This window comes from Artemia franciscana, chromosome 8 (genome assembly GCF_032884065.1).
Source record: "Artemia franciscana chromosome 8, ASM3288406v1, whole genome shotgun sequence".
Classification (NCBI taxonomy): Eukaryota; Metazoa; Arthropoda; class Branchiopoda; order Anostraca; family Artemiidae; genus Artemia; species Artemia franciscana.
In genome coordinates this window covers 10,676,758-10,692,055 of record NC_088870.1, presented here as the reverse complement: position 1 = coordinate 10,692,055, position 15,298 = coordinate 10,676,758, and the positions used below count along the sequence as shown (strand labels likewise).

The 15,298-nt window shown below is 32.9% G+C and overlaps 1 protein-coding gene across 2 annotated transcripts in view; it reads left to right on the top strand.

Moving 5' to 3' along the window:
- The window catches only part of LOC136029969 (histidine protein methyltransferase 1 homolog), an 86,854-nt gene that overhangs the window by 50,219 nt on the left and 21,337 nt on the right, over window positions 1–15,298 (top strand). For both annotated transcript variants that reach the window (XM_065708533.1, XM_065708534.1), the window contains exons 2-3: window positions 9,832–10,068; window positions 14,101–14,261. In XM_065708533.1, the coding sequence (XP_065564605.1) occupies window positions 9,832–10,068; window positions 14,101–14,261 (398 nt within the window). The remainder of the gene's footprint in view (window positions 1–9,831; window positions 10,069–14,100; window positions 14,262–15,298) is intronic.

Sequence of the window (15,298 nt, the reverse complement as noted above, 5' to 3'; positions counted from 1 at the left end):
TTTTTTTAGTTTTTTCAGTTTTTTTTTAGTTTTTAGTTTTTTACCTTTTTTTAGTTTTTTTTTAGTTTTTTAGCTTTTTTTCTTTTTAGTTTTTTTTGTAGTTTTTACCTTTTTTAGTTTTTTTTCTTCTTTTGTATTAGTGTGAAATAATTCAGACGTCATATGCGGACAAACACGACGTCACTCGACAGACAGACAGACAGACATAACCCACAAACAACTTCTTTTTATATATATCTATTCATATTTTTTTAGTTTTCTTTTTCTCTTTTATTTTTCAGTTTTTTCCTTTTTTTTAGTTTTTTTCTTTTTTAGTTTTTTTTAGTTTTTTACCTTTTTTTAGTTTTTTTTAGTTTTTTTAGTTTTTTAGCTTTTTTAGTTTTTTTATTAGTTTTTATTTTTTTTGTAGTTTTTGCCTTTTTTTATTTTTTTCAGTTTTTTTTTAGTTATTAGATTTTTACCTTTTTTTAGTTTTTTAGCTTTTTTAGTTTTTTTTCTTTTTAGTTTTTTTTGTAGTTTTTACCTTTTTTAGTTTTTTTCTTCTTTTGTATTAGTGTGAAATAATTCAGACGTCATATGCGAACAAACATGACGTCACCTGATCCATCCACAGATCCACACACAGACAACTTATTTTTATATATATAGATATATATATATATATATATATATATATATATATATATATATATATATATATATATATATATATATATATATATATATATATATATATATATATATATATATATATATATATATATATATATATATATATATATATATATTTATATATATGTACATTTTCATCTGGATGTGGGATAGCGATTCCTCATTTAGGTGCTATAGCATGTCAAAAAATTCTGGCCATAAGCTCATCTACTGAATGCGAACACATGGGTCTCAATATTGCGCTTCAACAAATTATTAGTTCAAAAACAAAAATGGACGGGAGAAAAGTATTGATTTGCACAGACTGTCTCAACTGCATAACCTATATGATTAACCCATGGCCCGAAATGAAAAGAGATATAGATAAGTGCAATACGCAACTTATCCAGTCTCAAACATAGTTAAAGCCCTAAAAATCCTCTGGATTCCTGCTTCTGTCGGTATATTTGACCATGAGATGGCAGATGCAGGGGCTAACTATGCAAGAGATTTCGGTAAATATAAAAAACTAAAAGTTCGACCGTATTTCAAACGGAGATAACGAACGGTTGAAGCTGTTGAAGCTGCTTGATAGCCCTTTCAATGCAATGGAGAGATTTGAACCTAAGTGCATTTGCATTTAGCACTAGGTCTGATCCATTTTATTATCACAAGGTACTTATAATTATGTACAATCTTGCTTGTCATACTTCAAGTTATAATTATAGGGTTTGAATTAACAAGTAACCACTAGAAAATTTACGAATTAGTTATAGTTCTCTCGAATTTCTTCTCTAAAGACTAGATCTTTTGAATAAGCTTGCTTGCAAAAAAAATAATACATTAAAAGAAAAAAAGAAAGAAAAACTAAAAAAGAAAAAAAAACTATAAAAAGAAAAAATTAAAAGAAAAAAAAATTAAGGGGTGACCCGGCTCAATAGTAACCAAAACTCTAAAAAATGGATTTTGATACCAATAGTTACATCAAAAGAATTGCATTTTAATGCTGATTTTAAATATATAAGTTCCATCAAGATCAGTTATACCTATCAAAAGTTATGAGCCTGAGAAATTTTGCCCTTTTTGGTATTATTAAAGGATTATTGGCACTTTCTGTTTGAGCCGTAATTATTTATACTGAATAAGACGTCATATTGAATATGAAATTATCTATTAAAATGAAAGCTTCCTTATATTACAATGACGTAATTTTGAATATGACATTATATTTAGATTTTTCTTACTTTTTACTTTTTCTTTATTTATTTTTTTTTCTTAGATTTTTTAGGCTTTTTTTATTTTTCTAGATGTTTTCCTTTTCTTAATTTTTTTATTTTTAGATTTATTTATTGTTTATTTTTTTCTATATTTTTTTTTGTTTTTTCTTTTTTTAGTTTTTTTTTATAACAGATTAATTATGTATAATGACGTCATTTGAATTTGACGTTATATTAAGATTTTTTTTTACTTTTTTACTTTTTCTTTATTTTTTTTTCTCTTCTTAGATTTTTATTTATTTTTTATTTTTTCATTTTTTTTCGATTTTTTCCTTTTCTTAACTTTTTTATTTCTTTGTTTTTTCTTTTTAGTTTTCTTCTTTTTTATTTTTTTATTTTGTCTAACTTTTTTCTTTTTTTGTTTCTTAGTTTTTTTAGTTTTTCTTTTTTTCTTTTGTTTTTTAGTATTTTATCTTTTTTACTTTTTTTGCTTTTTTTAGTTTTCTTTTTTTCTTTATTTTTTAGTTTCTTTTCTCCTTTTTTAATTTTTCTTTTTTTCTTTTTTAGTTTTTCTTTTTTAGTTGTTTTTCCTTTTTAGTTTTTCTAAACCCATTATACCTTCTTGAGAGCCGCCCAAAAAAACCCGTGAAACACCATCAGGAGGTCTGGCCATCTATTTCAGACACAAGACTCAGCCAATATTATTGCAAAGCGACGCTAACATCTTAGCGATAAACATGGTGATAACGCATTTATAAACATTTATTTCCCCTGTAATAAAAAGACTGTGCAGTCATTGTCTAGTTTATCACAAGCATGTAATTGCCTACGAACACTAAAAAGCGACCTTTCAAAACAAAATACCAAATGGGTTCTCGCCGGCGACATGAACGCTGACTTATTATCTAATTCCGACCGATCTGAAATCTTTCTCGATTCACTACCTGGAGGATTCCATCTTGCTGATAAAGATCTTCTATTTACTTATATTCACAATCGTGGTGGTCTTACTTCCAACCTTGATCATGTAATTGTGTCAGATTCAACTCTACTTTCATCAATAGTTCATGTGGAAGACTCTAAAATCGACAACGATCATTTACCAATCACGTGACAACTATCTTGCTCCATGGCGACCTCTGTGCAACGTAACTCTCCCAAGTGGTTCTCAAAGTTAAATTGGGAAAATACCAATGTTCCGCTTTATGTATTGACATCGTCCCAGTTATTATCATCTATTAAAGTGCCTTTCCACTTATTGCAAACATCTGTATCTACAACTTCAACTCGGATAGATATCAACTCGTATTATCAGCAAATAGTGTTCTGTCTAAAGTCTGCCACTAAAACAGCTGTAACCTCCGAGTGCGTGCAAACGGGTACTCGCAATGCCTTTTGGAAAGTTGATCCTAAAGTGAAGATAGCTAAACAAAAAGCTAAGTTCTGGCTCCGTATGTGGATAGCCTGTAATCGTCCTTCTTCTGGTTCAGTACATCAAATAAAACAGAAAACCAAACGAGAGTACAAATATTCCCTGCGTAGAGCGAGACTGAATGCCTGGGATGGTCCTTGTGACAAGAAATCCTGGGATCGTGTTATAAACAGTGTTAAGCGTTCACCTCCAATTAATTTGTCTCTTCGGCTATGTAACTTCGTTTCTCATTATAAAAATATTTTGCTTTCGTTTAATATTAATCTCCAAAATCATTTTACAAAGTTTGTCAACTCAATCCTCCCAATTCGTATCAACCAATCTCAAGTGTTGTCGGTGGAATCTGGTGTTATACTCCGAGCTCTTATGCAAGTGAATAAGTCCGAGTCTCTCGATAGTGATGGTCTTTGCTTCAAGTTTTTTGCTTATGATTGTCCTAAACTGCTGAGGCATTTGCAATTATTGTTTCAGATGTGTTTAGCACAGTCCGATGTGCCAGATAGTTTTTTGTCCGGCTGTATATCTCCCATAGTCAAAAGGGGTAAGGACCCCAGTGCTTGCTCTAATTATCGTCCTATCACTGTGTCTTGTTTTGTTAGTAAGCTATTATAATATATACTGCTACCGGCCATTAACTCCAAGTGCAATTTTACACCCTACCAGCTTGGTTTTAGAAAAGGTATGGGCTGTTTTCAAGCTCACCATATTGTGGGTCGGCTAATGAAACAAGTTGTTGCTCAAAAAAGTCCCCTGTATTGTTTGACTGTTGACATATCTAGTGCTTTTGATAATGTAATTCATTCAAATGCTTTGTTTTCTCTAGCAGCCTCGGGTGTTAACCTTTCTATTGTTTCCGTGCTTAAGTATTGGTATGCTAATTCTTCAGTTAGGGTGAAGTGGAATGGTACGGTAGGGGAGTATATTCCTGTTAAAAAAGGCGTTAGGCAAGGTGCCGTGTTATCCCCGAGCATTGTTAAATGTGTTTTAGCTTCGTGTCTCCAACGTCTTCAACCGTCAATTTTTTACAATGATAATTTAGGCATTAGTCAAGTTGCATATGCTGATGATGTTTTGCTTCTTAGCCGGACAAAAAATAGTCTAATTACCAACTTCTTTTGGCTTTCAGCTGCACTATCCACAGTAGGCCTTTCAGTTAATGCCTCCAAATGTGAATTTTTGTGTTTTGGGAGTCCTCCACCAGCATCACCTCTTTGCTTGGGTTCTTCAACTATACCATGTTCAGCAAGTATTAAATGGTTGGGTCTCTCTTTTCCACGTCACTTTCGTCTACTTGCTCCGCTATTACGTCCAGAGTGCTGAAAAGTATGCGGGTTGGATACGCGAAAATTTCACCAAATCGTGGTCGGTATAACCGAAATGGACTATGCCGTCTTTTTTCTAGTTTTTGTGCCCCTGCTGTTTTTTATCTTTCTGGTTTTGCTTTCCTCCTTCGCAAGAAGGATACAAAGAAAATACGCTCAGGATATTTTAAGTATTGCAAGTATTTGCTGCGTCTGCCTCGGTGGTATCGGAATCATACAGTCGTCTCTAAATTTAACATCGTTGATGCGCCCTCGCGACTGAAACATTTATCTAAAGATATATGTCTTAAAACTCGGCAAATGATCGGTGTTTTTGACCCTCTTTGGCCATTTTTTGAATGGAGGTAATTTATTTATGTTGTATGTTGTTATGCTGCTATGTTATTTATGTTATTATGTTTTTTTGTCTTGTTTTTTCTTTTTTTTTTGTGTGTTTACTCCACAATTTAATATACTTTGTGGATTATAAATAAATTATTATTATTATTATTATTTCTTTTTCAGTTTTTTTCTTGTTTTTTGTTTTTCTCTTTTTTAGTATTTTCTTTGTTTTTTTTAGTGTTCTTTTTTCTTTTTAGTTTTTTTACTTTTTTTTATTTTTTTTCCTTTTTTTCCTTTTTTAAAGTTTTATTTTTCTTCTTTTTTCAGTTTTCTTTTTCTTCTTTATTTTTTAGTTTTTTCTCCTTTATTAGTTTTCCTTTTTTTTTATTTTTTAGTTTTTTTTTGTTTTAAGTTATTTTTCTTTTTAAATTTTTTTTTCCTTTCTCAGTTTTTTCTTTTCTTAGTTTTTTTAGTTTTTTGTTTTTTCTTTTTAGTTTCTTTTTAGTTTTTCACCTTTTTTTGTTTTTTAAAGTTTTTTCTTCTTTTAATTTTTTTTTTATTTTTTTTTTCTTTTTTAGTTTTTCTTTCTTTTTTTCTTTTAATGTATTATTTTTTTGCAAGCAAGCTTATTCAAAAGATTTAGTCTTTAGAAAGGAAATTTTCTTGTGGTTACTTATTGATTCAAACCTTGTAATTATAACTTGAAGTATCATAAGTAAGATTGTACATAATTATAAGTACCTTGTGATGGTAAAGTGGATCAGATCTTGACCTAAATGCAAATGCACTCAGGTTCGAATCTCTCCATTGAAAGGAATGGGTATGTTACAATTTTAATTTTTGACATGCTTTAACACCTAAATGAAGAATCGCTCAGGTTTACCGACTCTTGAACATGCAAGGTAAAATTGTCCATGGGAAAAATAATCCGTGTTCAGATCTATACCTGATTATTCCAATGATTGCCCTTGAGCTTTGTTGATGGTGATTTCTAATCGAACATTCCCTGTGACACCGTCGTCATTTATATATCCCCCTGTGCCCCCGGCTTCACCCTTGTAGTTGTGCCCCTGTGTCCCGGTCGTCATTTATTATAGTTTTTTTTATTTATTCTTTTCTTAGTTTTTTCTAGTTTTTTGTTTTTTCTTTTTAGTTTTTTTAAGTTTTTTACCTTATTTTGTTTTTTAAGTTTTTTCTTCTTTTAATTTTTTCTTTTTAGTTTTTTTTCTTTTTTTGTTTTTGTTTTTTTTTTTCTTTTAATGATTAAGGTGTACTAAATGTGACCAGTATCCCGGTCGTCATTTGTGTCCCAGTGTCCAAGTCTGTAATTTCTCTTTGAGCGTCCCAGTCGTCATTTATATTCCCGGAATCCCGGTCGTCATTTTTGTCCCGGTGTCCCGGTCTGTAATTTATTTTTGGGTGTCCCGGTCGTCATTTAGATCTCCCGGTCGTTATTTGTGTCCCAGTGTCCCAGTCTGTAATTTCTCTTTGAGTGTCCCGGTCGTCATTTATATTCCCTGTGTCGCGGTTTTGAGTTTTCTTTTTCTCCTTTATTTTTCAGTTGTTTTCCTTTTTTGAGTTTTTTCTTTTTCAGTTTTTAGCTTTTTTAGTTTTTTTATTAGTTTTTGTTTTTTTTCTGTTTAGTTTTTTTGTAGTTTTTACCTTTTTTTTAGTTTTTTTATTTTTTTTTTATTTTTTAGTTTTTCACCTTTTTTTTAGTTTTTTAGCTTTTTTAGTTTTTTTAGTATTTTCTATTTAGTTTTGTTTTGTAGTTTTTACCTTTTTTAGTTTTTTTTTTCTTCTTTTGTATTAATGCTAAAGCCAAGGTTCGAACCTGGAACCTCTCGGACCTGGAATCTGGAACATAACGCTTTACCAACTCTGCTACTTCGGCTTGAATACATTCGTTTTTGAGTTGGTATATGATGAAATAATTCAGACGTCATATAATGACGTCACTCGACAGACGTCACTCGGCTGATTCTCTATCAGCCTCAAGCCTGTTTTCTCCCTGTTCTTTTGATTCGTCGGCACGCTTTCTTTTCTTACTTTCTCTATCAGCCGCAAGTGTTTTGGCATAGACTGTTTGAGCAGCTTCCTCGGCTGTTGCCATTGTAGGTTCTTCAGTCATTTTACAATTAAACATTTTTCCGTCCACGATCTTCTTACAATTTAAAATTTGTCTTTGAACGATTTTCTTAAATACCTTTAATGACGTCATCGTCATAACAAACATGACGACAACTAGCTTCATGATGACATGACGACATGATGACATGACGTCACTCGAGAGACATAACCCACAAACAACTTATTTTTATATATATAGATAGGCGAAACAATCAGTTGAAAAGAATTGCTTAAGCTCATCGATGATATGATGCCCTACAATATCCTATCATTTTTTGAGATGGAGCCGACGGCTATCAATTTAATATTAAATTGATAAATCCAGCCACTAAAAAAGAAATGGATAAGAAATGCAGCGCAATGAAATATTATGCCTATAGATTAATAATTCGTCATTTATTACATTTACATATAATCCATCTTGGGATTAGATACAACAGCTTTTACACCCTGGACATTCGCCGGTTCATAGACATGACATTACGGCCCGTGTCTTCCGGCAAAATCCTTCATCTCCTACAGAGTTATGGGAGAGATACAAATCGCAAATGGCCGAGAACATAATCCACCATATACGGCTAGAAAGGTCAGATATGACCTTCGATTTAACAACAAAGATTTATAAATGCACTTTAGTTATGATTGAAGATTTGTGCTTATCTATTGCAAACAAATTTCTCAAGCATTTGGGAATGCCTTCACAATAATCGTACTGCTTCTATTTCTACATATATAGAATGGGATCGTGAACAAATTTAAAACACAATTGATCTATTGTCGTATGTTACAAACCGGGAAACTGGGACACAAGGAATATAAATGACGAGCGGGACACTCAAAGAGAAATTACAGACCGGGACAATGGGACACAAATGACAAGCGGGACACATGTAATATAAATGACGACCGGGACACTCAAAGAAAAATTACAGACCAAGACACCGGGACACAAATGACGACCGGGACACAGGGAGTATAAATTACGATCGGGACACAGGGACACAACTACAACGGGGACACTGGAATGGCTCATGGGGGATATATAAATGACGACGGGGACACAGGGAATATTCGATTAGCAATTACCATCAAAGCCCAACGGCAATCATTAGAAAAATGCGGTATAGATCTGAATACGGATTGTTTTCCCATGGACAATTAAATGTTGTATTTCAAGAGTCGGTAAACCTGAAAATCTATTTATATACAAAGTCAATGGGACAGCGAAGAATACTGTAAATTAGTAAGTTTTACGTAGTTAAAAACATATGTATATCTATCTATATTCACAGATGGGACACAGGGACACAACTACAATGGCACGTAACTAATATGGCTCGTAGCGACTTACATGTGCGGGGGGCTTGGGGGGTAAGAAGTGCCCCCACCAACTAGGTGTTCGTGTGGCGCAAAGTGCCACACCAACAGCTAGTAAATATATATATATATATATATATATATATATATATATATATATATATATATATATATATATATATATATATATAACAAAAAAATGTTCTATGATATGTCTTTCATCAAACAGTTCGTGGTAACGAACTATAGTAAAGAATGACCCGGCTCAATAGTAACCGAAACTCTAACAAATGGATTTTGATACCAATAGTTACATCAAAAGAATCCCATTTTAATGCTGATTTTAAATATATAAGTTCCATCAAGATCAGTTATAAGTTTGTTACGCAAGTTAATTTTTAAGTTACGTATATTTTCTACTAATAAAAACGTTCGTTAAACATTAAAAGTTCTAGTTGCCTTTTTAAGTAACCGAAAAATTGGAGGGCAACTAGGCCTCCTCCCCCACCCCTTATTTCTCAAAATCGTCTGATCAAAAGTAAGAGAAGCTGTTTAGCCAAAAAAATAATTAATATGCAAATTTCATTTTAATAATTTATGTTCGGAGAGCCAAAATAAAACTTGCATTAATTCTAAAACGTTCAGAAATTAAACAAGAAAAATCTAGTTTTTAACCGAAAGTAAGGAGCGATATTAAAACTTAAGACGAACAGAAATTACTCCATGTATGAAAGGGGCTGTTCCCTTCTCAACGCCCTGATCCTTACGCTAAAGTGTTTTACTGTTTAATAAAGTGGAATTAAGGGAAAGAGTCAAACTTTAGCGTATAGAGCAGGGTGTTGAGAAGGGAACAGTCCCTTTCATACACAGAGTAATCAAATCTCTGATTTTAAATATATAAGTTATATCAAATTTAGGCTTTGTCATCAAAAGTTACGAGCCTATGAAAATTTGCCTGATTTTGGAAAATAGGCAAAAACACCCCCTAAAAGTCATAGAATATTAAAGAATATTAAAATCACGCCATCGCATTCAGGGCATCAGAAAACCCTGTAGCAAAAATTTCAAGCTCCTATCTATAAAAACGTGGAATTTCATATTTTTTGCCAGAAGACATATCACGGGTGCGTGTTTATTTTTTTCCCCCAGGAGTCATCGTATCGACCAAGCTGTCATAGAATATAGTAAGAGGGCTCACGTGACGGGGTCGTGACTCCGACCCCGCGCTCGTACAAGACAAATGCTATGATCCGATCCGACGGAAAGCCAATTAGCAACTGAACATATTGCTCTGACGGTTTAGGAACCTTCCCAAACTAGTGCGCTTTGATGTTGTGTCGTTTCTGGAGAAACTTTTCGCTACTGTTCGTTATATATATTTCTGCTTTGCCCTCCCCTCTTCTCCATCCAAGCCTAAATTTAATCTTCTTTTATATTTCAGAGACTATATTGTCGTCAGAGTCGAAGGAGACAGAAGTTCCTTTTCTTGAAGTTGAAGCTGAAAGTTGTCAAGAAAATGAAGGAGGCAGTAACTGCTACAATCAAGTTGTCTTAAACAAATCTTCTCTGAAGTATCTACCTGGTCAGGATATAGTAGAGAGTCTAAGATTTAAGAACCCTGATGTATATGATATTATAGAAGGAAATCAAAGTGACTTGGTAAATGGAATTTATGAAGGTAAGTATTGTACTTCCATTATTGGTTTGTGTGTTGATACACTCAGTTTAAACCTTTAGCTAAGGGAGTCTGATCCTTTCAAAAAGGGTGTTTAAGCGAGCTTACCCTATTTTACTTGTTCCGTGACCATGTCAGGGAAAACCAGCCCAGAATCTATCAGAGCACCACATTATCATATTTTTTTTTTTTCCTCGAATCTACCTCTGTCTGCCGTAAGCTCTTCCAGCATTAGTGAGAAAGCAGAATTTTATGGCAAAGAATTAACGATATGAAAGTCTTTCAGGGCATGTGGAAGTTGACGAATTTTGGAAAAGACTACCTCACCCTTAACCAACCTCAATTCAAGCTGCTGTAATGTTCTGATGTATCTGTGGATGTTAAATCAAACCCCTAAACCGCTTTCTGAATTCAGAGTTGTCATGTCAGGGCAGAATCCTTTACATTAACAAATTCGTCGTCAATCTTAACCTCAAAAAACTCAAATTTATGGAAGAACTAGAGCTGAAGACTTTTTGGATTCAGAATCAGGACATATTTTATAATGGGTAGTGAAAGAATCATTTGAATAGCAATTTATTTGAGGTCAAATTGAGCTTTATCAAACTATTTATTTATTGCAACTTCTAAAATTGTGAAAATCGATTTACCATTTACTCATATTTGACTCTGTTTTTCGGCTAGAAACCTGTGATAAGGAGTGTGGAATATTTTATTTCTTGTAATTTCAGCATTAAGAAACAACAAGTTAGAACTATGCCAGGGTTGTAATTTATAAGGATTATGATTGAACTACCCCTTGTTAAGTGTGGAAGGTATATTTGCCCAAAATAATAATAATAAAAAGATGAAATTGGAGCAAAAAATTCCTCTTCTTCTTTTTCAGAAAATAAAATCTTCAGGATGATACTGTTCTTCATGTTTTTTTTGCCCAATTTTCTTACAACTGTGTGCCAATCTCTTCTAAAAACTTGCAAAAAGTGATTTTCTTTGTTGTTCAAGTCAGGGGGCTGTGATTTTTCTGTATAGGGTTTTTGACAATGTTGAATCCAATTTTGAACTTTTTGCTTTGATCTGACGCTATTTATTAGGGTATTGCACGAAATTCCGGTAATTTTTTTTTTAACAAGCTTTGTTTAATCGAGATAGTAGTTACAACTTCTAGATCAGCTACAAAGGGCAATTTTTTCTCACTATCTCAGTTTTTTTTAAGCGTGACTGGAAGACTACTCCCTTGCTGATCTTTGTAATTGTTTCCTCCGTAACCAATATAACTACGAATTGGGCCCGATGCTTTACTGTTTAAAGTACTAATAATTTTTCTTACCTTTGTGCACGGAAAAATACAGATAACACATAAAGAGAATCGATGCTATGTGGTTCAATCTTCAATAGTCTTTAATCTTAAAAAAATGATTTTTTTCTTGCTAATTCAGTGATTTTTCCCTGAATCTAGCGCAGCACCCCGCTTTTCATATTTTCTGTCTAAGAAATAAAATGTTGGGTTGCAAATAAAGTTATGGACGAAACTTGAATATTTGGTAAAAATTTTTGATGAAAATTAGTTTTGTTGAATAAGTTTTAAAAAATATTTTAGACAGAGAAATATTTTAGAATTCTGAAGTAATATTGTAGTTGTATTCCGTTTCCGTGGTTTACTTAAGTGTTATGAATTTCCACTTTTTATTACATTCTTACTATTTATTATTTTATTACATTTTATTAGTAAATGTTTGAAGAAAAAATCGATGCCAGTTATAGCAGGGATATTTTCTGTTATATTGAACAGTACAGAATGGTCATTGTCTTGGGCTGCGTCTATTCTAGTGCTGTTATTTAAAAGGGGGATAGATTAGATCATGGGAATTATAGAGGTATAAGCATAAGTAACGTAGTAAGGTTTTTGCTAAGATATTACGTCTTAGGATAGATAGTTGGATAGATCAAAATATAAATTTTTTCAGATTCTCATGTAGGGTTCAAAAAAGGCTATAGTCCTATTGATCAGATTTTTATCTCATTGTTGTCACCTGAAACAGTTGTCACCTGACAACTGTTTCGTGCTGGACCACAAGAGGTTTATTTTCATAGGTTGAGCTTGTCTGCAATGTCCAAATGGTCCTTACCGAAAAGGCTATTCTTGGAAGTAGCTCAGTTTACTAGCCCTATTTTGTTCTACTTCAAAGTAATAATTTCTTTCATGCTCAAGATTAATAAGAGACCGACTGAGCAGATAACAAAGTGAGAATTTCAACTGAATATTTAATTTATATAATGGGAGGCGAACCCCCTAATATACGTAGTAATTTCTGTTCGTTTTAAGTCTTGATCTTGTTCGTTACTTTCAGTTGAATTTTTTTTTTTAATTTAATATTAAGTAAGGCTTCAATGAAAATATTTTTTGATCTAACTCTTATTCTTTTGCCAAGTAAAATATTTAAACAAGTATAGCCTACACTACTACATATGTAGACACTTATTTACGTGTCGTTTATTTAAAATTTCTTAGAAGCGTTTCGCTATTAGCCAAACTTTGCTTTCTTTCTTGAAAAAGTTAAAAAAAAGTAACACTTTTTTCTGACAGCAACAAATTCATGCGAGAAAAACGGATTATTAATCCGGACAGCTTTATTTATTGACGTCGTGAAGGTCAGGGTTTGCGGGGATTACTAATTAAAACGTCTGGAGTAGCTGTCGGATAACCCGTGAAACGCAAGATGAGTTACATTGTGTGTCACCAAAAGTTCAATCTCTTAAAAATAGAAAAAAAAAATTGAAATTGTATGCAGGGAACAAAATAGGACAGAAATTGTGAAATGTGACATAACTCAAGGGATTTGTAGTGGGCCAGGCCTACTACTTAAAGTGTGGCACAAATGATTAACGTTGTTATTCACCCAGTCGTCTGTAGCGTTTCAGTGAATAGATTGCTGGATTAGCATATCCTTTGGCTTTTTACGGATGACATCTGGAGTTTTTGTTTGGCTGATAAGTCAGAAAAGGTATGCTTGAATGCAGTATAAAATGTCAAAGAAGGTTTGTCAGAAAAGAGATTACCAACCCTGTTCAATATATTATATATTCCGTATTATGTATTTTATACATAATTATGTATTCTAGCTTATACCAAAATGAAGCCATAATATTCAGCTAAACAGTGATTTTGTACATGTTTCGTATTTAAACCTTGAATAAAGATATGTGTAAAGAAAGAAAAAAAAAACTCATTTTTGCTTTTATCTAAACTCGTGAAAATTTTAGATGTGCCTTTCATGGATATTAAGACAACGATAAATTTTGAAAAAAAAGAAAAATAGAGATTCCCAAATGCGCTTGACCATGAAAATGAGGGTTTTTCTTTACATTTATTCTGGTTGAAACGATCGCTATTATTTTACCATAGACTGATCATTTCTTAGAAAAAAGGAACATGAATAAACCTTGGAAAATACATTACATCAGAGCCATTTAAAGGGGGAGGGGGCAACCATAACAGCTGATTCTGATGCCGTATTTGCGGGGTTGCCCACTTTAACCAATTTTTTCACTTTGATTTGGCTTTTTTGCTTATTTTTGAGTCAGGGGGGGAGGATCACTGTAATTCATATTTTCCCGGGCACCACTAACCCTAAAAACAGCTCTGCCATTACATGCCTGTATTATAAGTTCAAAGCGGTTTGGGGCTAATTAAGTACTTGGAAAACTAAGCTTGCTTTAGTTTTTTCGAAAGTAAAATACATTGCTTTAAAATCTTGTAAATGACTATTGACAGCTTTATGAATTATTCTTTTAGTTTCTGAAAACTTTTGAATGATTTTCCTGATTCTATTCCTGTTTCGTTACGTCGATTTTGTGTTTTCAGTAAAGCACTAGTTTTTTCTTTAAATTTAGGGAAATACCACGAGCCAATTTGCTGAAACAGTTCTTCAAGAATATGTTGCCTATTTACATGCTTGTTTGTCATGTTAATACAATTAACACTAATACAATTTTAGACATTAATATATTTTCGTTTGTTACGTTTATATTTTTCAGGTGGTTTTAAAGTATGGGAATGTACCCTTGATCTACTTCTCTTTCTCGAGAAATGTGGCGATTTGAAGAATTCTTCGCAAGTATTAGACCTCGGGTGTGGTGCAGGCCTTCTTGGAATATTTGCTTTAAGCAAAGGCTGTAGTATCTACTTCCAGGACTATGTAAGATTTATTTATTATTTTGTAATTTATTTAAGATTTGATTATTATACTATTATTAGCACTACTTCAAGGGTAAAGGAACGCTATGTACCGTTTTTCGTCGAACTTGGCAGCTGACACAACTAATAACCTCAAAATACTTACAACGCCAAGCAAGCCGTTTTAAGTGTCTTGTAGTGTAGTTTCTTTATGGGGGAAAAATTTCTATAAGAGATATCAGCTAAAAATATATAAAAGATGGTGTTTTAGTCGATGGCTGAACGCCTGTGGGGTACCTTTCCTGTAGTTGAATAAAAAAGTAAATTTTCGCAAATGGAAGTAAACAGCGACATTAAAGCTTAAAATGAACAAGAATTATTCCGTATACGTGGGGGGGGGGCTCCTCAGCCCCCGCTCTTTACGCCAAAGTTTGAACTTTTATTCCAATTCCTTATGAACGACTGCAGAAACACGAGAGCCGTTGAATTGGAATAAGAAGCGCTATAAAATTTTAGAATAAAGGAGGGGTTGGCTGAAGAGGGCCCAAATGAACCTTCTCCCTATCTTCTAGGACCATTGATTTAGTACGATCACTCCTGAGAAAAGCAAATAAGTAAATACGTCTCCATGATCCTTCCTCCGGAACCAATTCAAAATACCACATTTTTGTGGATGCGAGATTAAAATTTCTACATTTGGGTTTTCTTATATGCTGAATTTGATGGTGGGATTTTTATTAATGTCACTTGCTTTTTTCGGGATATTTGCCTTTCAGGCAAGTTTTCGGAGGCTCGTATCTTTTGACGGGTAACATTAAACTTAATGAATTCATTAAAGCCTATTTTATAATCAGCATAAAAAGCCAGTTGTTTAGATGGATTAAATGTTATCAAAAAACTTTTTTAAATGCTCGTTTACTATTGGCCGATTCGCTCCTTATTTATAGTCGCTCATTACCATGAACTGTTTGATTTACACGCTTGAAGTCTTCTTAAAACTTCAAGTGCCAGGGCAGGATAGGCTACTCCTGGGTTGTTTCATGATCTTTATGTTGTGAA